Source organism: Lycorma delicatula, chromosome 1 (assembly GCF_047948215.1).
Source record: "Lycorma delicatula isolate Av1 chromosome 1, ASM4794821v1, whole genome shotgun sequence".
NCBI classification, from domain to species: Eukaryota; Metazoa; Arthropoda; class Insecta; order Hemiptera; family Fulgoridae; genus Lycorma; species Lycorma delicatula.
In genome coordinates, this window is record NC_134455.1 from 263,439,083 (window position 1) to 263,464,015 (window position 24,933).

At 29.3% G+C, this 24,933-nt stretch overlaps 1 protein-coding gene across 1 annotated transcript in view; it reads right to left on the reverse strand.

The window, feature by feature from the left end:
- Positions 1–3,342: 3,342 nt before the first annotated feature.
- LOC142317819 (uncharacterized) overlaps positions 3,343–24,933 on the reverse strand; it is a 160,965-nt gene continuing 139,374 nt past the window's right edge. Inside the window, exons 10-15 of the mRNA XM_075354368.1 lie at positions 22,536–22,672; positions 21,139–21,277; positions 14,135–15,803; positions 7,371–7,518; positions 5,566–5,656; positions 3,343–3,429 (exon numbers count right to left, since the gene is read on the reverse strand). Of these exons, the coding sequence (XP_075210483.1) occupies positions 3,343–3,429; positions 5,566–5,656; positions 7,371–7,518; positions 14,135–15,803; positions 21,139–21,277; positions 22,536–22,672 (2,271 nt within the window). The remainder of the gene's footprint in view (positions 3,430–5,565; positions 5,657–7,370; positions 7,519–14,134; positions 15,804–21,138; positions 21,278–22,535; positions 22,673–24,933) is intronic.

Consider the following 24,933-nt stretch of genomic DNA (forward strand, 5'->3'; position numbering starts at 1 on the left):
ATATCTTTTTAAATCTAAATTATATGGTTGATTTTTAACTTTTTTTTACAATAAATTTTTTCTTTTAATTCTATTTCAAATTATCCGATATTATTTTTAATTATCCGATAGCCAGGGCTAATTTTGATGACATTTTTAGTTTTTGTTTTAAACTATTTGCATTTTTCACAGCACACTTTTAAAAGTTCATAAAATAGCTCAAAAGCTCTGTCTCCTTTTTTTTGATTAAATACTTTATTCCAATCGGTATTTAAGATCTCATGTTTAAGCCTAACTAAATTAATAACACTATATTGATATAGAATGTTACATTCTGAGTTTACATTATATATAAGCTTTTCAATATCATTTCAGACAAGTAAATGGGAATGGTCTGTGATGCACCATGTGCGACATCAGCAAAAAAATTTAAAGACATTTCTTTGAATTGTTTACATTTAATGAAAAAATTATCTATACAAGATGGGTGTTTGTATCCAACCTCGTAGAAGTGTTGACCAGAGACTCTATACCATTTGAATAAAGCAAAAATTGATATCTATTAATCTCCTACAAGCATCGTTTTAGGGCTACTATTGTAGATATCTAAGAAGTTACATTATTCATTAATAAATACCTTCGCTATTGACCAATGATATCCATTTTCAATTCTCTTGCCATTGAAAACACTTTCATATGATCAGCTGAAAGATTTTCATTCATATATACTGGTTTATCGTTTGGCAATCCCAGGTTCTTCATTGAGAAATCCCTCTGACATACCTTTTATTTAGGAGGTTTATGGATCTTCTGGTGAAGCTAGTTAATCATAGGTGGTCTTTTGGAGTTAAGTTGTCTCGTTTCTTCCACTCTTTCGTGACATAATATTTATCCCTAGCTCAGCTGTCCCATTCGCAAAGAAAACACATGTACTTAGTATAGCCTAACTGCATGCCTAAAAAAATAGTTCTATACCTTTCAAATCACCACATATGTTCCAGCTATGTTTTTTATAATTTAATTTTTCAAGAACGTCTTTCATCACATTGTATGTGCAACATAAGCTCATCAGTATTTGTGCAATAAAACACATTATTTTCATCAATAAAGTACTGAGAAAGTTCTTTTTGTAGATTTCGAAAGCATGAAATTTTTGTATTTTTTTTAAGTAAATTCTAATCTTGCAGTCTTGATATTAACAGTTCAGCTTAATTTTTTGATAAATTTAAATCCCTAACCAAGTCATCTAATTCATCTTGTGATATAAGATGTGATTTATTGGAATATAATTCAAAATCAAAATCATTGTTGTCTTCTTCAGCACTGCCTGATTCTTCATTGTTGCTATCGAAACATACATTCATAGGTTGCTCATGAACTGGAATAATTTCACTGTGAGGCACAAGCCTGATTGTAGATTGCAATGAAGGATATTTTACAGTATGTTTAGATTTTTTAGAAATTCCAGACACACTTGTTAAACAAAAGAAACAACTGGTTACATGATCCTTTGGTTCACACTAAACCATAGGTACATATGTTATAATATGTGACTAGGATATGATTTAATTCTTTGTCAGTATTGTTTGTTTATAGCTTACAAATTATGTTAACAAAGTTAAACAATAAAAAATGAGCTAAAAAAATACAGTATAGGATCTTAAAATGCTAATTATATATTGAAAAATGAAAAAAACATCCTTTAATTAAAATTAAAAAATTTCTAAAATGGTGGGTGACAGAAATATTCTGAGTTCATATTTGTTTCAGCATCAAAAAACAGATTAAAATCATTATCACATGTTAGGAAACAAAAATTATGTTTATCAGTGATATCTTATGGTTATATTATTTAAATGACAAATATATGCATGTAATATTGAACACGGTTTAAATATTCTAACCACAATATAAATATTCTAACTACAGTTTAAGTATTCTAAGTCACAATTGCCCAGGCACAACCTCACTGTTTGAGCACTCAATCATAACTGATCATTAAATGATTTCCAAAGTCTAAATGATTTCAAATGATTTAGACATTTTAAAATCGTAAAAATTGTTTCAATTTATCTATGCTTGAATAAATAAAAATTTAGTTGATTTAAACAAATATTAAATAAAATCTCATAAATAAATTTTTTATGATTTTTTTAATATTGATTTTGCAGTGATTATGCATTTATTGGTAAATCAATTATATTCCTAAATCGTATATATTGAAAAAATGTGATGTATTACACAAATTTTGATAACAGTTTTGAATTCAGCACCCCAAATTTAGTTAAAATCACTATGTATGATTCCAGATAAAGAAAAATTTTTTTTTATTGATTAGTGTTATTTAACAAACTAGCAGCACTAACTCAATGTTATTTATTTTTCATTTCTGAAGTAAAGTCCCTCTCTGAGATAAAGTGCTGTACTGGCTTGAAGCTTGAAGAACCATTTGCATATAATACAAACATATTCACACAGAGAAATATAAATTTGTGTGCATTAACTGTTAGTAAGTCAGTCTTTTCAGTCAGGTATGTTTTTGGATGTAACTTTTGTGGTGGTTACAATGCAGCTAGGGATCCTCTATTGTTTCATTCTCAGTCATGTTATTTATAATCCATATTAAAACAAAACATGAATATTAATTACAGTTTATTTAATATACAAATTTTATAATACATATGATCTAATAGGTCAGTGTTCTCAGTCTCGTACACCTATCTTTTTTTATTATTCATAATGTATACTTTGCAATTTGTTCAATTAGTGAACAATAAGCAACCCCCATCTATGGCCCAATCACATAAGGATGAAATGCATGGTGAAAATGAGGTGTAATCTTATACACCTTATGGTCGGCTCAGGCTGACCATTCCTGAGATGTATGGTTAATTGAACCCCAACCACCAAAATACACCAGTATCTACTGTCTAGTATGCAAATCCTTAAAAAAGCAACTAATTTTGCTAGGATTTGAACCTCAGAACACTAGACCAGTCCAGTGTTTTACCTTCTATCTTAAAATTTATTTTTTCTTGAAAATTTCATTTTTATCAAATAGAGGCAACTAAAAGTATTATAAATGGAAAGATACTGAAATTTACTACATTGTAAATACTTGTAATTGGTTATTTATGTTTTTGGTGATTAATTCAACATTTTGCTCAAAGTTTGAGTATGTAAATATGGAAATTTTTATAATATAAGAAAAAAGAGTTCTACTATACTAATTAACTTTGATATGATTTTCATTTAGCTTTTTTCTTTTTATAAAAATATAGTAGCTCAATAATGTCTTAATTACCTAAATATAAACTGATCTTTGTTTTTATACTTTTAATAATAATAAAACTTATACAAACCTCAACGATCTGAAGCTCCACTAGAACAGCCTTGAGGTATAGTTTCTGACTTTTCTGGTACGGTGGTAATCCCTCCAAACTGTGGTTTCTGTTTACATATAATAATTATATTATTAGTTTATAAAATATCATACTGTAAATTCATATATCTAAGGAGAGAATGAAAAATTGAAAATTGTATAAATAGATTAATAAAAGTGCAGGTTAACTGGATTACTTTTTGTTATTAAGATTTCAAAATTGGAGATGAAGTAAGGTAAGGGCTAGGAAATGTGATTAATGTAGAACTAAGAATATATGAAAAATCTCATTTCTTGTAGAAATGTGATTTAATATAGATAGCTAATTTCACACACAGTTATTGTGCTGTTACTTAAATTTTTGCTAAATTGAAATCAAACGCTTCATGGAGAAATTCATTGCACTTCTCCAGCTAGTGATAAGGAAAGGAGTGTAGGAATAATTAAATGCGCATGATTATTATATATCTGGAAATCATATTTTGGTTGAGATAAAAAGTAGTATTTTAATTGATAATGTGGGAAACTTATTGATACCCTCAAAAATAATTGGTGTTGATTGGAAGGAAAAGAGGTTATATAGTTTTTAACAGACTTCTTTTATATATATATTCTATTATAAGGACATATATATATATTCATATATATTCTTTTATTTATATTCTATTGTAATTTGGGAGAAATAGCTAGAAAAGAAAGTAATTGACCCAGGAATATGCATTAGGCAGTAGTGTAAGGCATGGCTCATGGTAATATGGATCTTATGTAAATAAATAACTGTTCCATTTAATAGATATTATTTTTAATTTATTTTTTAAAAAAATAAAAGATCATGATTTACAGAATCAGTATTATTCTCTTGAATTGTTTTTAAATAATACCAATTAAAAAATTGAGTTTGAAGATGAAAGTGATACATAGCAGCTGTAAAAGGCTGCTATGAATACAGAATGGGACCATTGTTAAGAAAACATCTTTTCTTTATTTTTGGTAATTTCTGGGCTCAAGTTACATTCTTGTACTAATTCAATAATTCTATTATATTACTGTGTTTTATTCTGGTTATATATATAGGCAATTTATTCAGGAATGGGGGATAATAAGCTTACATTTTTTTAACAATTCTTGACATCCTCAGATAGGATTAAATAATTTTTATAAAATTTTGTACAATGATTTCTGAATATAGATCACTGATACCATTTAATTTTGATTACAGTTGGTCAAGGTGGTGAGGGACACAAACAACATGAATCCCTTAACTCTAAATTTTACTTAAAGAGTAAAATAATATTTTTGCATAATTCTTTACTTTCTACTTAAATACTTCAACGCTCAACTTAATTTATTTCTTAGGCAGTAGTCTGATGCGGACAAAGCACTCATTAGCCAGAGTTGTATAACTTTTCTGGATTTGCCGGAAAGTTATACAATTTTTTCCAGCTTTTTTTTTGCTTTAACATTACTGATTGACTACTTGTTGAAACTGTTTTTGTCTGAGAGGAATCCAAAGCCAGCTTATGTTTGTCTAGCTACTGCATTATGATATATATAAAGTTGACCTTTAGTCTTTTTCTGAATAATAGTATTAACATTATACATATCCCAAACATGAAAACAAAAAAGTAATAAGACTACAAATTCAAGACATTAATACTCTCCTATAATAAGGAATCTGAAATGAGGATCAATCTACTGGTACTGTGGTGACAAATGAATAATATTTATTCTACAGTTACCAGAATGAATTAGAATAATAAAATACTTTTTTGACAAAATAAATAAAAGTAATAATATAATACTTTGTATTATATTATTACCTTTATTATATGTATGCAAATAAAATTACAAGTTCAGAAGACTAAACAGATTTTGTAAATCAAAAACTATCGCTAAGTAGATAAAATCAAATTATGCAAAACACAAACAAAAATTTTTAAAGCATTCTATATAGAAGAATGAATAGATGAGTGGAAGGAGATACTGAAAACAAAAGAAATAAACAATATTATCTATGTTATCTGTTACAAACAATATTCACTGTAAATTTTTAATCATAAAACTTCTGCATGATATAATTTTAAAGGTAAATATTTCTGTTTAAAATAATGTTATGTTTTGAACTTTTATTTGGTGTTTTAAAAATGAAATGAAATTCGTTCAATGAATAAAAATTAATAACAAAGAATAATGGAATTAATTACCTTAATATCTCCTTCAAGAATGTATCTGTCAATCTTATGGTATTCTTTCCCTGACCTTGGTCTTAAAGTTGTAGTAGCTGGGCGCCCAAGTCTGTAAAGCAATTATATGCCAATAATCATTAAAAAGATTTTGTACATTTTGAAATAAGAGCATGTAAAATAAATCAAATAGTTATATCAAAGACAATTTTATCTTCTTATAAATATTTTATCATACTATAAAAACATAAACAAACAAATAATATAAATATTTTACTACATCCTAACTTAATTTCATTGACTGTGTAATCAAAATGAAAATTTATTGGATTTGACAAAGTTTCAGTAGTTTAAAATATGAGTCAACTATTCCTAGTTAAGTGATATTGGTAAAAAATATTGACACCTGAAAAATTGTCATGAGAAAATCCCTTTCATGATGAATGATAAATTCTCATGTTCAAGTCTTGTTACTTTAATAATCATAGCAGTCACCTATGGCAGCTTTACATTGAGAATTTTACACTATGAATAGTTTATGCTTATCCCTGTATAATATAATTTTTATGACAGCATAAAGGGCATACTGACAGTCTTTTTTGATTATCAAAGGCATGGTTCATCATGAGTATGCTTCTTAAGGGCAAACTGACAATAAAGAGTACTATATTATTGTTCTTTGTTGACTAAGTAATGCTTTTTGATGGAAGAAATTGTAGCTTGTGAAAAAAATGGCAATTGGAATATATGACAAAGCTCCATGCCATGTATTACAAATTATTCAGAGATTTTTGGTAAAACATGAGGTCAAACAACGTCAGCAGCTCCTTACTCACTAGACATGGCTTCCTGCAATTTTTGGCTTTTTCCTGAGCTTAAACCTCTTAAAGGAAAGGAATTTGAAGACAGAAAAGGATAAAATAAATGAGACAAGAGGTGCTAAAAAAAATGACTGAAAAATGCTTCTAACATGGAAACATTACTGGGATAAATGTGTTACATCAGAAGGGACCTACTTTGAAGGAGCAAGTCATTGAACTAAACAGATTAAGTATTTTTGTTTTTATGAACCAAGATCAGATACTTTTTGATCACACCTCTTATAGACCAAATCTTTAAAACAATAATTATATGCTTTGGTTATTTAAAATTTTTTTTACGATTCTGAATAATTCACAAAATGTAATGTAACATAAAGAAAATTAAGAGTTCACCCTAGTTAAAAAATAAGTTAATACTCTAATAGAATGAAATATTATAAAAATAAAATTCAGTGTAAAATAATGAAAGTAATAAATATAAATTCCTAATATGATTTTAAATTGTGTGAGGATTTGTTCAAATAAGCTATCACAACTAACTATATTAGCAAATTACTGAGATAATTCTATGCAACTTTACTGTGTTGATAAGCATATAAGGGGAAACTTGATAGTCAGCAGCAATGGGAGTCAATCTAAGTAAAGGCAACTACAACTCAGAATTGAAATGATATTAGGTAACAGGGATGACAATCTCAGTGCAAAGGGTTGCAAAAGTTACAGCATGTGCTGCTGGTCAGCGCAATCATACTAGCTTTTAAATTACATGTTAATAGGTTTTAATTCAGGTATAGGAACTGATGCTGGTTTTTTTACCAATGTTTTTAATATTTTTTACCAATCATTTCAACACTCACTTTCTTCATTTAAATATGAGTGTAAATAGGATGAATTTAGAAATAGACAACCATTTAACATTTTATTTTATATAAATAAAATTTTAGTAGGCTGAAAATTAAACTTAGAAAAGTTTTAAATTTAAAAGAAACTGAAAAATAAACTCACCTTAGGCTATCAGGTGTGTCTGATGAACTATACGATGAGAGTGAAAGCGTTTCAAAATAATCTGACATATCTGATGTCCCACTGCTTGTACTTCTTGAGTCAAGGTAAGTAGAAGCAATAACTCCATCTCCTGCAGGACTTAAACAACCTACAAAATAAAAACATTAATAACGGAGTCAACTAGTTGTAAATTTTAATTTTAATGATCTGAATGAAAACAAACTTTTTTGATTTCTGCAAAATTCCCAAATTTAAATTGAAAACTTCCCTAAAAAAACAAGAATGTGACAAAAGAGAATGAAATACTGGCATTACTTAATGAGTGGTGTGTAAAGGGTAAGTGGGGTAACAATTTACTTTGTTGTTTATAACTTTGTACGTACAGTAATTCTGTTATTTAAATCAATCCATAATTGTTTTACTGTGAGAAGTTAGATCATAAGACAAAGCATTCAACTTAACTTTTTCCTTAACTTTCAACATGAGAATAAATGTGGCGGACTGAAACCTCTTATCAGTTTATAAAATTCAGCGGCAGGTAAAACACAGCTGTTAAATTAATGCTTGAATTTTTTTATAAACTTTTTATTCAAAATTTACTTCATACTCTGTTTGAATGGTATATAGTTACTTTCTAAATTCTATCAATAGATATGCCACTTATTGGACTAAGTGCAAGTACTAGCAGCATACTAATATTAATCAGTGAAGTCATTTATTTCTAATTTTAAGTAAAATTTTTATTCTGATTTTTCCTGGTCACAAACTTTATCTTGAGAACAGGGCCATTCCTGGTGTGTGTACAAGCTGTATATGCATGGGGTGCTGAGTGAAGGGGGAACGAAAATAAAGGCCGAATAATGCCTTGCCCTGTTTGTTATATTAACAAAATGTAATCAAACTTCGACATTGTTTTCAAAGTTGGCCTCATTTAATATTGTGGAATTTATTTTAGTTTATAGAACAGAAAGCACACTATCAAATTCTGTGAATAAACAAACCATACTAACCTATACATATATACATGTCTGAGTCTTCTACAGACTCAGGCTGACCATTCACAAGCAAGATTAAACATTCAAATTTCCTGTTGATAACAATAACCGATCATTTAGTACATAATATACAGTTTTGCAAAATGTAGAGAAAATTCAAAGAAATTGGCTTGTTTGTTCAATTAAAATAATAGCAGTCTACTGTTTTTGCTGTAAAATATTTGACTTAAAAGAAATAAAACTTATAATCTAGCAGGTTATTTAGACTGAAAACACTTAGTCACAAATCTATCCAAACATGAAGTTTAATTGCATCACATGGTGAATTCAGAAGAATACTTTGAACTTAAAACTAGCTTGAAGCAAAATTTCACGATTGATGATATTGAACAAAAAGAAATGCTGGAGAGCAATAATAGAACGCATTATTACTACAATTCAATTTTTAATTTTTATCAGCACAGTGGTTGACATTTCATGGTGCAAAGTTAAGTTGTATGAAAGCAACAATTGTTTGCCAAATTTGATTCCATAATTTAAGAACACATCAAAAAATGTTAAAAAAATTCAATATTCTCATTTTCCTCATTATTTAGGAGTTCATTTCCAAAATGAAATCATATTCTCAGTTAGGAAATCACTTGAAATCAAACACTGTCAAAGATTTTTATGAGCTAAGTATTTTTCTGTTATTAAGGACTCTACTCCTGACATACATCATGTAGAGCAAATTACATTTATTATTCACTTTGTAAATTGTGATGTAGAAAGAATCTGCATTTGTGAGCATTTTCTTGAAATCTATCCAGCATATGATACTAGCGGCTAAGGTTTACTCTTCTACCTTCAAAACTTACTAGAAAAACATAATATCTAAGAGGATTTAAGAGACAAGGCTACAATAATGGATCCAATATGCGTGGAAAACAGCGGATTGCAACAAAAGTTATAAAAGATCAACCTCATGCATTCTATGTACATTGTGCAGTGCATATCATAAACTTTGTGATTATTGATGCTCCAAAAGTTAACTTTGAAACAATCTCTTTCTTCAGTTTAGTCCCAGAGCTTTATATTTTTTTCTGTCTACTGGGGGATGCGATATTTAAAATAGAAAACACTTAATCAGGCTGACACTGAAACCTGTAAGTGACACCTGATGGGAAGCAAAGATTAAGTACATTAAACCTTTAAAACTTCAATTAAAGGAACTTTCCTAAATTAAATAGTAAACTAACAAAGAAAATAGCACATGCAGCTAATTCATTGTTAAATAAAATAAGTCATTTTAAATTTTAATGAAATATTTTAATGAAAATTTACATGTCTAGCAAACCTCTTCAAAATTCACAATTAAATTTTAATAAATGCTTATCCAGCTTTGCAGAATTTAATAACATATTTTAAAATTAAAAGATAATTTCTTCCTAATTTTGAAAAAAATGTTGAATGATGAATTGAAAAAATTCATCATTATTGTTTAAACTTAAATTTGTCCTTATAAATAATTGAAAGTTGTATGTTTTAAGCGATATCAATGGAAATGAATTTTTTGAGGAAAAAATGTTTTTAAACCAATACAAAATTTAACATTAACCCCTTTAAAAATACTGGAATATTTAGTTAACAATAATCTACAATCGTCATTTCCAAATTTGTTGTACTGCAGTTATTTTTGACATTGCTTGCTACTGTTGTTAGTGGAGAATGGAGTTTTTCTAAATTAAAATTAATAAAAAATTTAATTGTGATCAGTGATGAGTCAGGAGAGACTATTATATTTGGCAATAATAAGCATTGAGGAAGATTTGTGAAATAAACTAGAATTATCATATACTGTTGATAGGTTTGTTGAAAAGAAAGCCAAAAGAATTTAAATTAAATTTTTTTCATTTGGAAACTGTACAAGATTTTTACTTGTGGCCCTTAAAAAAGTAATGTTATTTATTTTTTAAAAAACTGACTAAAAATCTAGTCCAATTAAAACAAGTCTCGCTCCCAACGCCCTTGTTTTTCTCTTTCCTTTTCTATCACAGGAAAAATGCATGCTCTGAACGTACTTTCAGGTGGATCAGTTTGACAGTTTTTTATTCTGCTCAGAATGGCCCGCAGATATGTAATCAAGCATTGACAGACCTTAAGTGATTTTCCTGCAAGTAATAGCCTTGGAAAATTCCTCAACTGAGTAATAAATGAGAATTTCTCAGAGGAGACTCAAGTTTGGAGTGATTATTGTAGAGTGATCACTTAAGTGTGATTATTTTAGAAAAGGGTGTCTGAGATGGTTCAGCTCAGAGGCAGCTAAGTACTCAGGAATGGTCCAGCTTGAGAACATTTTCCTACAGCTGGCTTTTCAAATAATATTTTAGAATTTTGTGCAGGGGACCAATATTTTTCAAATGTAGGAGACCTTTTTGAGTTTCAATATTATTAAAAAAACTTTTGTAGAAATTTGTAATTGTAAGAATATTTATTATATGGTTATCTTCTTCCTTAAATTTTTGTTCCTTTGGAAGGTATATTTCTGACTGGATAAAGATTCACACTGACTTTGTTTTTTTTTTATTGAGATAAGTTTTATCTATCCAGCCTATAAAAGAGATCCATTAAGTTTTGGTGACAATTTGAATTGGATGTTTAAGCAATTTAGAAGCATTAGAAGCATTACTGATTATTAGGGAGACTGGACAAAAAGTGTAAATCAACAAATCCTCTCTTTCTGTATGTCTGTCAAGAAACAATATGTTACATACCTACAATACATTTACTGTTTCTACATAATAGGGAAAGTGTAAATGCTGCATGGTCATTAGTTTGAAGTACGTGTGTTTCATTACTAGATATTTGTTTTATTTTTAAAATGTTTATAAGGGTAACAAAATGATGTAGAAGGTAGTTTTGGAAAGATATTTAATTTCACTAATATTTTTATTATATTCATTACAGATGTGTTTCTTGGATAATAAAATATATGTGAAAAATCTCCATGAATTTAGTGAGTTGGATTAATTACATTGATAAACACAATGTTTGTTTTTTAACATTTGATAGAAGAAACCAATCTGGTTTGTAATGTTGAAAAAGAATCTGAAGTCTTTTGATAACCCTATGTTTTTGAAAAATTTCAGAATTTAAATTTGGAAGATTGTTAATAACTGATGCTTGATTGTACATGTATGCTTTTTTATTTTTTATGATTACTTTATATTTATGTACTCAGTGTACATTTTTAACTTTATTACTCAGTGTTTAACCATGGAAAAATTACTTAAATTATAGCAAACATTTCATATCATGACATCATTCCTCTCTATTGAGGCATACATGTACAAGATTCATCATGTCTTTAAATTCAAAACAATATAAAGCCTGTTAGGTTTATTAGTGTACTGCTCTTAATAATATAATCTCTTCAGTCAGCCTGATAACTGTTTTAGTGAGAGAACAGTGAAGTCTGACAGTGCCTCATAAGTTGTAAATGATCAGTCAGTTTTTATTATGTTTGTGCTCAGTTCACCACTATATAATCACATAAGAAAAAATATTACACCTTTAATTAAAAAAGCATACAAAATGGTCTTTGTAAAATCAGTGATCAGGCTCCTTATGTAATAAATAGTAACTGTGCAGTCAACTTACAGTATGGGTAAAAGGCACATTAAAGGCCTTTCCACTTGGTGTCCCTATGGTTTGGTATGAACCAAAAGATCTCTAAATTGATTGTTATCACTGTTTAAATAATGTTTTTTGAATTTAAAAAAAGCTTAAACACACTGTATTCTATCCTTCATTGCCATCTGTACATAGACCTGTACCTCACAGTGAATCCATTTCAGTTCTCAAGGTTCCTGAAAACTGGTTTCATGAAAATAGTGATGAAAAAAAGTGGGCATTATAAAAGAAGATAAGGGATTCAAATTTTGAATTACAATTCAATAAGCTAAAATCTTATATCACAAGGCTAAATGAATCTGTAAGAAATTAGCACTTATCAAAAAATCAAGCTGAACTTTTTGCCTCAAATTTGCAAGGTTGAAATTTACTTAAAAAAAGTATAAAGTCTTGGGCTGTCAAAGCCAGCAGAAAGATTTTTTTCAATAATATGCTGAAGAAAATTACTTAGTTTGTGTCCAAATTTTGATGAGCTTATGTTACAATTAGGGTGAGTTTATGAACCTGAGGAGCGGTGCTTTTTCATTGATTCTTACAATTATAGCTTCAAAAGATTATCTGTTTCACAATAGTAGTAAATATCCTTCATATAAATCTATTATGGAATAAATATGAAAGAAACATATGTTATGAAAACTCAGACTTATTGAAAAAATAAATTAGAAAAAACATAATTAAAACATATGTGAAGATTTACAACTAATAGCTCTTTTGTTAGACTTGCAATTAGAGTATATAAAATATTGTCATTTTATTCATGTCCTGAGCTAAGGATGATTATTATGTAGTAAAACAGTGGAAGAAACATGAGAACTTCACTCCTGGTGAAAAACATTATTCATGATCCTTTAGTTAATCTGGAAGGAATATTTTTAGTGCCCCTTCATATTAACTGGGATTAATGAAAAATTTTATAAAAGCTATGAAGGACAGTCAAGGATTCTTGAACATAAGGCACAAGTTTCCAAAAGTAAGTGAAGTAAAGATTAAAGAAGGAATTTTTGTTGGCTCACAAATAAGGGAACTGATCAGAGATGAAATATTTAACTCTGTATTGACTGATGAACTCACTGCTTGGACAGTGTTTAAAAACACTTGTACAAATTTTCCTGCAATCACACCTGGATTTCTTCTCTCCAAACCTTGGGGCAGTAAGTGATGAACAAGGTGAACATTTCCATCAAGATATTTCAATGTTAGAAAACCATTACAATGACAAATTGAGTGTTAATAAGCTAGCTGGTTGCTGTTGGACTTTTATTTAAAATGTATCTGAGCCTACCTATAAAAGGAGCACATCTGCAAAGAGGTTTGGCAATGCAAATATATGACATCCAATAATATTAGTTATATTAACTTTTATTAATGTTTAATGTGCTATTTCTATTAAACTTAAGGGTGATATAAAGAGCATTGTTTTTTGCGTAGATCTGTAATCTACGCAAAAAAAAATGCAGAGAAAGTTACCACACTTAGAGAAGCATTAAAGTTTTATTTTGTATATTAGTGGTATTAGTCTGAATATCTAATAACATAATAATGTATTATAACAATACTTAATTAAGAACAAATTACTATGTAGTCTCTAACTCAGTAAGCAGAAGATACCATCAACATAATAGTGATTGAGGGTAATGGGTTTGTTTTAAGAAATGAGTGAGGTAAAGAACTGTTTTATGAGAGACCATTCTGTTACGTGCTCATGGAACAGTTTTGCAAACAGTACTGAATTAGGAAATACATAGATGTTTTGTTGGGGCTTACTTTCATTTGTGACTCTATTCGTGAGACCCATCATGTTTAAGTAATATTAAACATTTTATAAAATGTTAAAAAATATTCAAAAAATAATCCAAAAAATATTTAATATTTTTTGGATCTTTTAATAAACGGCGAAAACTTCACTGCTGAATTTGTTTTTTTGAATCATAATGCAAATTTCGCTTTCTTATTAAAAAATTTATGATAATTATAAATAATTATTGGTTATTGATTTTAAAGTGATGTAAGGTAATAACTAAATTTAAAAAGTAAAATATTCTCCATCACTGTACTAGTATTAATTTTTACAATGATATTTTTTTTAATAAAAATTACCTCTCAGTGCATCCCTTTTAGTTGAATAGACAGGTACTTCTGCTTCAGCAGATGAAGATTTTGCTGGAATTGGAATTTTTTGGAACTGGAAAGTAAGTTCTTGCAGAGGGTCAGAAGATTTTGATCTTCTCGGTAGAGAAGCATGAAGGCAGTTACCATGATTACTAAAATACAGACGCTGAGTTATTGCTGCATGATGTCTTCTAGCAGATTTTGAAGTTGTTAATGGAAGTTCAAATTCTGCAAAATCAGCACCTCGATGTTTTAAAGATGCTATTGAAACACCAGAGTCATTAGAACTTGATGAATCACGATTATGTCCTGACTTACATGGTATACTGGATGATCTTCTTATGTGTACTGGAGTTGAAGGCCCCTGCTGGTAACATTCTTGCATTAAAGTCCGTAAAGAATCACTTTTCATGCTATCACTATCATTACCCACTAATTCCTCCTTAACACTGGCTTCACTTTCCCTGACTTCACTTTCTACTACACCAGAATTACAAGCACTATTTTCATTATCATTACAACTATCTTCTACCCTTTTAAGACTAATTGTCTGACTAGACAATGAATCAATGGATGTATTTTTACTATTATCAGAGTGGTTAATTTGTGTTGAAGAAGAAGAAGAAACTGTTCTTTCAGTAATAGATTCTAAATTGTCTATATATCTTGTTGAGTCAGCAGAACTTGATCGTTTCCTAGTATAAGAATTACACGATCTAGTGTCATCTTTGGAATCTGTGGAGCAATTTATTAAGTGTCTTCTAAGATAAGGACTGGCTGCTGTTGATAATGGCTGATTAACACCTAACATAGCAGATCCTGGAACACGAATAAATTCAGAATCAGAGCGTTTTCGAGAGCGATTTAATGAAGAGACTACTAAGCTTGGCACACTAGCTGCTTTTTCTACGAGGAGTCCTACTTCTTGATTGAAATGATGTTTTATTAAATCTTGTTTTACAACAGTTTGTACTGTGCTGCCTACAGGTATAGGGGACATGGGTAAATAACCAGGAAAATTAATACCTCTACCAGATGCAGATGAACTGCAAAATGAATTTTGCTCTGAACATTTTTCAGAAGATCTCACTTTTGCAGGTTCCATCATAAGATAATCATCTTGGACAGCTGGTTTTTTATCAGTCTCATTGTCTGGCAAGTTACTGAGGTCATCTAATAGCTTACAAGGGTGACCACATTTATTACAGTACTTAATTCCACTTTTATCAACAGAAAATTGTTCATTGTGTTTATTATCCCCTGTAAGACTAGGGATACTACTGATTTGTTTGATTCCAGCTCTACTTACAAGGTCTCTGGCATTTTCATAATATTCTAAAGATTGAGCAAAATCCATATTTGCATAATTTATGGCAATAGAATTTTCAGAAATGCTTTGTACTGAAATATTTTGATCTTGATCTGATATTTCACTAGATTCAACATTAACATAATTTGAAGCTCCTTCAATAATTTCCTCTGTTCTTTTTTGTGCAATTTGAGATACATTAACAGGAGTATGATTGGGGTTTGAGTTTATCATTCCTAATCTTTCTTCCTTGTCACGAGCTTTCTTTAATTTGTCAACTGTAGCATAAATTGCTATCTCACCACTTGAATTCACGACTGGCATTTTTCCTTCACCATCCAGTTTTACCTGAAAAATTATAACATACACAATTTGTGTACAATAAATAAAATTATTCACTGTAATATTAACTTAATAGAAATTTTTTCGCTTTTAATGCTTGGAGATACATTAAAATTCTTATTTTAATTAGATTTTTGGAAGGTATATTTTAAAAAAATAAGATAAAATCATTGTATGGGTGCTACCATTTTTCACTACCATTTTTTAATGCAGTTATTAACACCTCTTTACAGCTTTTAAATACAATTCAATTCATATCTGTCACAAACTCTAACATGTTTATAATTATTGCTAAGTTTTGTTGGTGTATTATAACTGGTGTTTTAAAAAGGACACAGCCCTAAGATTAAGAAGGTAGAATTCATGCATAGGTAAATTTTATTTCTTCCTACATTTCAGTTGGCAACACTGTAGTCAAGGTTAGCAGATTGTAACAGTTGAAATGCCCTTCTTATGCACCAGCATAAATTCATCTTTATTATATTAACTGTGTCATTTTCCAGACATGAATGTGTGTTCATTATTGACACTTATTGCGTGTATAAATCTTACGAATGAGTGAAAGACAAGTTTTGGATAAAATTTCCCAATTCTCCAATTCCTAATAAGTTGACAATATCGCGTTAGATTAATAAATTTTGTGAGAGTGGGAGTGTACATGATCGGAAATACTCAGGTCGACCCTCACTGTTAACAATAGAATTTCTGGAGGATGTGAAAGAACGTTTGACTTTCACACAGAAAATCGCTCAGAAAGTTATCTTCACAGGCTGGACTTTCACTATATACAGCTTTCAGGGCTACTAAAAAATTATAACTGCATGCTTATCGCATCGGTGTTGTTCAAGAGCTGAGAAGTAGACCATGGAAAACGTTTACAGCATTGTTGTTGGTTTTGCTCTCTTGTTGACAACAGTATTGAAATTTTGGATCGTGTTTATTTCAGTGACGAGGCATGGTTCACTTGGATGGCTACATTAAGAGCTAGAACTGCTGAATATGAAGGACTGAAAATCTTCACGCGTTTCATGAATGACCATTACACACATGTAAAATTGGTGTTTGGTGTGCGATCTCCCAGCGTCATGTAATATGACCTTTATTTTTTGACAAATCTGTAGATGGTGTGGTTTATCGCAACTTAATCGAATAGTTTATTGCCTTGTTAGATTTACACAAATGAGAATGTTGATTCCAGCAGGATAATGCAACATATATACTGCTAATGAAACACTGGATATGTTATGAGAATTTTCTGGCCATCGTTTGATATCAAAAGGGTTGTGACCTCCAAGATCCCCAGATCTTATACCAGCACTTTTTCTCTTGAGGGTATTTAAAAAGTGTAGTTTTTAAAAACAATCCTCATACACTTGACGAATTGAAGGCTAACATTGAAAGTGAGATTTCAAACATTATTGAGCGAAACATTGCGAAAAGTGGCTGCAAATGTAATGTAATGCAGTTAATATTATTGTAATAAATTCATGTTGTCAAACAAAGGGGTTACATCCTTTTTAAAACTCCCATTATCTGTATCTCAGCTGGATCCTATTAATTTATGCAACCATAAGTAATTGATAAGTTTATAACTGTCATTTAATCATACTATTAAACATTATGAAATATTAGCATTAACTACTTGTATAGAATGTTTTGTTTGATGTGGTCCACAGTAAACAATGAATATTCAAAAAGTTTGAAAAACTAAATTCATTTTAGATATTGTGGATAAGTATTATTATGAAATATAGTACTATTAAACAATAAGAACGCTAACTTTTATGTTATGAATTGAACTACTATGAGTGTATTGTTACTAATAAAATGTTATTGCTTTAATTATCAAGTGGTCACCAAAGAAAAGGTTTACAACACATTTACCAAAAAATGGTTTACAACTGCTTTTCTTACACTTGTTTTTGTATAATTTTTTTTTGTTTATTTATTAAGAGGATCGAATATAATAAATGTTGATATGAAATGAAAACAAAATGTTTTTACACAAGAGAACTACTAGTCATTTCTGACTATACTTGAGAGGATAATAAATAATGCAATAAAAAGTATACATAACAGTAATGCTTGAACAAAAGCTGACAACACAGTTGTGGGACTTTCCTGTCGTGCGACTAAAGCCGCGTTTCAGGAAAGTCCTACAACTGTGGGTTGTTTCCTTTGCACAACACACACACACACACAAGTTAATTTTAATATTTATCATTTTATTTAAATATAATATTTTTTCGTTTATTTCATTCAATGGTTCTAACTAAAGCGTATGCGCATACCGTATTTAATTTGTGCAGGTGTGGTGTTACTAGCAGTGATGGTTGATGTTAACTAAACTAATGTAATTTTACAAATTACATAGAACAAATTTTTCTTGTGTAGTAGGCAGATTGGTAGCCGCAAGGCTTAACGTTCCAGGTACTGAGTAAACCCGGTGATCAAGTTTGACACCCAACCAGACCGACTTACTTTTTTACACTTTAAATATTATTTACTTATTTAATTCTACACTCACCTGTGTCGTCAAAACATAGCAGTATATTAGAGAATTTTTTTGGGTAGAGGTGCGATTTTGCAATTTTTTTTACACATAATATTATTTTTTAATTGCTAATAAATGTTTCTTAGAAAAATATTACCTTAATTAGGCAAAATCTCAAGACACTGAGGGTGACTTTGCTCTACAGCTGCACCCACTGACCTTTTTTAAGTTGAAAATTTAATGACATCAATGTCCCATATATAGAAGTAATTTGAAAAAGTTTGGTCAAAATTTGTCCTGTAGTTCTGGAAATATAAGTTGATTTAGAGACCAACACCAAACACACGTAAATATGAACATTAACATCTGGAAAATTTCCATCTGGTTTTTTGGGTTCCTTAGCTGTTAAAATGTCAGGATCTGGTGAAAACTGCATATGCCCAAATTGGACCAATTACAACACTTTTCCTTCGAGCTATAGCTCTGCTAGAGCGCTGTCTAGAAGGGAAAGTAAAAAGTGTTAAATTAATATAGAGTATGAGTATAAATTAATCTGGTTGACTCTCAAAATTGATGCAATAATTTTTATTTAAATTAGATAGCACCAAAATAAAAAAAATTCATTTGTTGAAATTTAGTCTTGAATAAGAGAAGGCATTTTATAAATTGTTAGAGTTTTCAGTTTCTGGGTAGGATTGAACAAAACAGTGCAATTTAAAAACTTTGTCTGGTGTGTAACTGATCAACAATTTGAATAAATTATATATATTTTTTTCTATTAGTGATATAGGTGAGATGATCTACCCTAAAGGTGACCTTCTTCCTTCCTTCCTTCAATGCATGCATCAACACATTTTCTTACATTGTATGCGACCTTTTTCAGTATAGCAGCATTGATACTTGATATACAGTTCTCAATATTTTGTTTAGGTTCATCAAGTGTATGTGGGTTGTTTGAGTACACATTATCTTTCAAAAAGCTGCACAAATTAAAAACAGAAGGACTTAGATCTGGTGAACAAGGAGGCCATAGACCATGAGAAATTAGCTGATCATCGAAGAAACTGAATACTACTGATCATCATGTGTGCATTTTCTCCATCTTGTTGTAGCCAGCAATCACATCATTAGCATGTAGCAAAGCTATATACTGCATGATTATTTCTTGATACCGTTCAGTTGTGATGGGCTCCGAAAAAAAGATAGGCCCAACAATTCTCTGACGAGATACTTCACATCACACCCTAATTTTTTGTGAGTGTAATGGCAGTTCATGAAGCACATGTGGGTTTTCTTAAGACCATATTCTGCAATTTTGACTGTTAACATATCTGCTAAGATGAAACCAAGTTCCAGTGCTGAAAAAAACCTTGTCTAGAACAGATATATAATTTTGAATGAAACTTCTAAACCACTAACAATACTGCATTCCTTATCTGGTTCATGGAGCTGATGACTTACGTTAATCTGGCATGGATGTCATTTTAAACTTGAACACTTCCATAAGATAGCCCAATCTGGCTGGAAAGTTTTTGAAGAGATTTTTTTGGAGAATGAAGGAGTGTTTCATTTATCATCTGCAGATTGTCGTCAATTAAATTACATGGAAGGCCAGTACGCTTATGGTCATGCACCCTACTTGTGTCCTGAAAACGACTTAACAAATAACATATAATGTATTTGTTTGGCACATTATCATCTGGAAAAGCATTCAAAAAATCTTGACACTTTGCGTATGATTTCAATTCACAGTAACTCACAATAATAATGACAGCTGTTCTTGCATAATAGTCACATTGCTGCTCAGTCTAAATAAAGTGCTTGGTGCCACACCCACTGTTGCCTGGAGGCGTGATCTTTCTTTCTTTCTTTCTTTTTCCTGTTTAGCCTCCAGCAATTAACTTTCAGATAATACTTCAGAGGATGAATAAGGATGATATGTATGAGTGTAAATAAAGTGTAGTCTTGTACAATCTCAATTCGACCATTCCTGAGATGTGTGGTTAATTGAAACCCAACCCCCAAAGAACATCGGTATCCACAATCTAGCATTCAAATCCATGTAAAAATAACTGATTTTACTACGACTTGAATGCTGGAACTCTCGAGTTCCAAATCAGCTAATTTGGGAGGACGCCAAACCACTAGACCAACCCGGTGGTTTATGAAACATGATCTCGCAGTACTGGTATACACTATTCAGTCATACAAAAAAATTACCATAATAAAAATATCTTACAAATTTAACTGTCATTCCTACAAAGCAGAAAAATTTTGGTTGTGCGACTTTATGATCATTCTGTATTAATTATAAAAAAATTAAAATTATGAACTTAACATTATATTTAAGTTAAAGTTTGTTACAGTTCAAAATTTAAGAGGTTTAATTCTCAATTCTAAACTGGCAAGTAAGTTTTTAAATTAAAATTTATAATTCATGAATTCAAATTACAAGAAATATTATTTATAGTGAATAGCATTGCTATGAAAAAATTACCATTATCATTAGGAATTTATGTTTTTAATAGTTTTGCCTCAAGTTAAATAATTTCATCTTCTGTTGTGTTGAATTTCAGGTGTTTCATTAATAAAAATAATTTCATATGTAATAAGACTTTTCTTTTAATAATACAACATTAATGATGATAAATGATTCCTATTTCTCTGTGAAGATTATAGAATAATTGAGAATAGAATGTGCAATTTTCTTTGAATTTAAAAGATAAACCAGATAGCCGAAGATAAACATAAGTCAAGTAGAAAATTAATTTAAGGGTTATTGAGAAAACATCACTGATTGGTTAAACAACAATTATAATATTTCTTTACTCAATAAAAAGCTTTTACCTTATGGAATGAAAGAGAAGTATTTTCAATGCCATTGCCACGTCTGCAATATGGTAAAATCATCCAGTTTTCAGCCCAACCAAACATTCTTTGACATGGACAAACCACTGGTCTCCACTCCTCAGATTCAACAGCATTTCTGAAATGAAGGTATTGTGAGTAATATAAACATACTACATTATTCTTTAATCTGAAGAATGTACTGATAAGTAAAAAATATGACCTATATCCTTTTCAATGAAAGATGAAGTCTGGCTTTAGAATCACACAGCTCAGCAGTATGACTTCATATAAGTTTGATGCAAACTTAATTTTAAAGCTAGTTTTTTTAATAAAAATGTTTATTTTTATATATAAAAAAAATATTTTGGAACTTCAGCTAATAATAAAAGTACCAAATTTTACGATATCTTATTTTTTGAATAGGCTGTTCTAAACACTGCACACATCTACAATTTCCAACATATTTTGGGTATATTAGTAAAGGTTCAGTTATTTTTTTTGCATAAGGGATTTAGGACTTAAAACAATTTAACAAACATCATTATTTATATTTCTGTGACAACTGGTAAAATAGTTTTAGCAATTATCATATTAATAAGATGCTCATAAAACCTGATGATCAAAAACATTTAATTTACGACCTAATAAAGTCTGAAACCTTCAGACAAAATTTTAAGTGGTTATAATCTCTAAACTCTGCGAAAATTTTATTCAGTGTTTTTCATAAATTTTAAGTAAAACATTTGTCAAACATTTCCAATTCTTACCTTTACTTTGTGATTCAGATAAAGATAATTTATAAATCTTCTTTCCTTCTAAGCTGCATAAACTTGACGCAGTGATGTTCACAATTTAACTTCTGAGTTACAAGGTTTCCAATAACAAATAAAAAAAAAAAAAATAATGTAACATTAGCAGAAAAAGAAAACCTGATCTGTTATATTATGTTTTTGGTTTAAATCTATGCAAATAATGATTATACTTGAAAGTCATTCAAATTTTTGAATTTATTGGAATCAAACAATGTAAGTTATTTCTACTATTATTATAAATTATTTAAGTTATGTTTATTTTTTAAATGAATAGTCATAAAATCACAAACAAATTAATGTGAGAAAACAAATTGTTTTGTTTTGTGATGAGATTATATAGATTGTTAAATCAAATACAGAAATTATGGAATTAGAAGATTGCAAATAGAAAATGGTTCCATGATTTTTTCTCAACTGTGATGATTCCAATCTGTCATATGCTGTTAAGGTACTGCTTTCAGTAATGAGCCTTAGACTGATAAGTTGGACAGTTCACGTGCTGAGTAGCAGTTATTGTTTTATTTATATTTTACCTGAAATTTTCAATTATCCTAGTTAAGATATTAATTTTGGAAGACTAACCTGGTGTGTATTGAAGGTGTATGTACTGGTACAGTAGCTGAAGGAAGAATGTCGTAGTTACTGTAACAGTCTGTTGTTCCAAGATTTTCTTTAATATTTTTAGGAGTATCATAGTACTCTTCAGATTCATATTCATCCTTTAACATAAAATTAATTAATAAGAAATTAGAAATATACAAAGCCAACTGTGTATAGAAAATGACAACGGTGAATATATGTGTAAAATTCATAAAAATGTAACAATATGATATACATCATACACCCAATCAGAACTAAGCTAACAATACTAATTAAATATAAAATGAAAAATTATGCATCGTTAATAATAAATTTACAACAACCATAAAGATCAGTTTATTATATTGGAGCATTTTCCTTTCATTGCTGGATCTTCTATGATCTCAGTTTATACAATACAAAACAGCTATGAAGCCTCAGGATGAAAAATTATTGATTTTTGTTGGTGTGCTGATTTATCATTTATAGATTTTCCTATAATAACAATTTTGCTGATGAGTAAGATAAAAATTAAGGGAAGAATAAACAAAAAAGTAAGATAGTTTTATGTTACAAGCAAACCCCATAAAAAAGGTAAATTAAGATCTACTCAAATGTTAGAAAAATATTCTTGAAAATTGGTATATTTCCATTTATTTTGGGCATACTTCATAAGATATTAATAAGTACTTATTCTATTTATTTCTATTTCCATACTATTTCATCTGATTTTTCATTGTCCTCATTATAAATAAATATCTGAGTACTAATTAAATCAGTTACATTTTATAGATCATAGCAGGAACGGATAGGTGTGAATATGCTGCAACAAAAGTAAAGGCTTCAGTATTTGTATGGAAGAATCTGGGAAAACCATGATTCTGAATAAGAACTAGATTAATGTAAATATTAATTACAACTGGCAATGCAGTACGTGGAATAGTAAAATACACAACAATTATAAAAAAAATAAAAAACTATTATAAAAAGTTAAAAAAAAATAAACAATTACAGAATCAGCGATCAATTACTGAATCAGGATTTCAGTGTATGCTTAATGAGAATGTATAACAATTAGAAACAAAGCTTGGTAGCTTTATTTAGTTCATTCTGCTAATGAACTTTGTTAGTTCAGTTGATAATGACTGATATTATCTATACTAGTACAAGGCTGACCCATTAATGGCTAACCAGTTGGGAGCTTGCAAAAACTCTGGGCATCAATATTAGTCAACTGGGCTCTGAAATTATACACCTGTTGCATTAATTGCTTAAAAAAAATGCTTGTACTAGTGGCTCAGCTCAGTTAATATTACTAACTTGTAAATGTAGTTTTTATGAAATGGAAGTTTAAAGTACATATTACTGATGATTTACGGAACTACAAATGCTTATACCACACAATTATATCAATTTACTTAAGTATAATGGTGTACCATCAATTGAAAGAGAATCAATTAGTTGTGTGAATATTATAAGTTTTTAATAAATGAAGGAGGGAAAAGGTCTTTACTAAATTTATAACAATAATCTTATAAAAAAATTGATGATTATGACCACTGAATACAATTAATTAGTTTTGCAGATAAAATCCATGTTCATAAAGAAATCTAATTGAACTCTATACTTATAGAAAACACAAGAACATTTTAAAGCATATCAATTTGGCATTTAAAACTTCTTTTTGTTAAATTTTTAGGAATTAACATGTATTTCATAAATTGAATAAAAAAAATTAAACAATACAGTAAAATTATTAGTCATAAGATTAAGAAATTTAAACAGACACCAAAAATATACTTTACTGGAAGTGTTTCTAAAACACAATAAAAAATTATTTCACAAATTATCCACCAATGATGAGATGAAGTATTAAGATTTGAAGTTTGAATTTTACAAATAAATCTTTTATTCTGATGGTACTTAATAATGAATTACATAAATCAATGGTAATGCTCGAATTTTTGCTGGATCTTGGAACCAATATTAAACATACTGATGAAACAGAAAAATTATTTCTTCATTATCAGTTTTTAATTTATAATTTTTTTTGTACTTTTTTATAATTATGTAGTGATTATATGATTAACTATAAAATGATCATCTAGATTTAAATTTGAGTAACCTTTTGTTAGTAGTCTTTGTATGGTTTTATATTTTTCCCCTTTTCATCAACACAATGTCTAGATTCTTTATTGGAAAACCAGAATCAATAAACGTATTAATTTTGAGAATCAGATGTAAGTATTGCTACCTGTTAGTCCTGCAGCACTTTAGTAGCATTGTGTAATGTATCTAGACTTATAGTAAATAATGAAAATTAAATAGTTTATTTAATGTTAATAATTTCTAATTATATGGTGTAAAATTCTTCCATAATATCTAAGCTGATTCTAGCTTC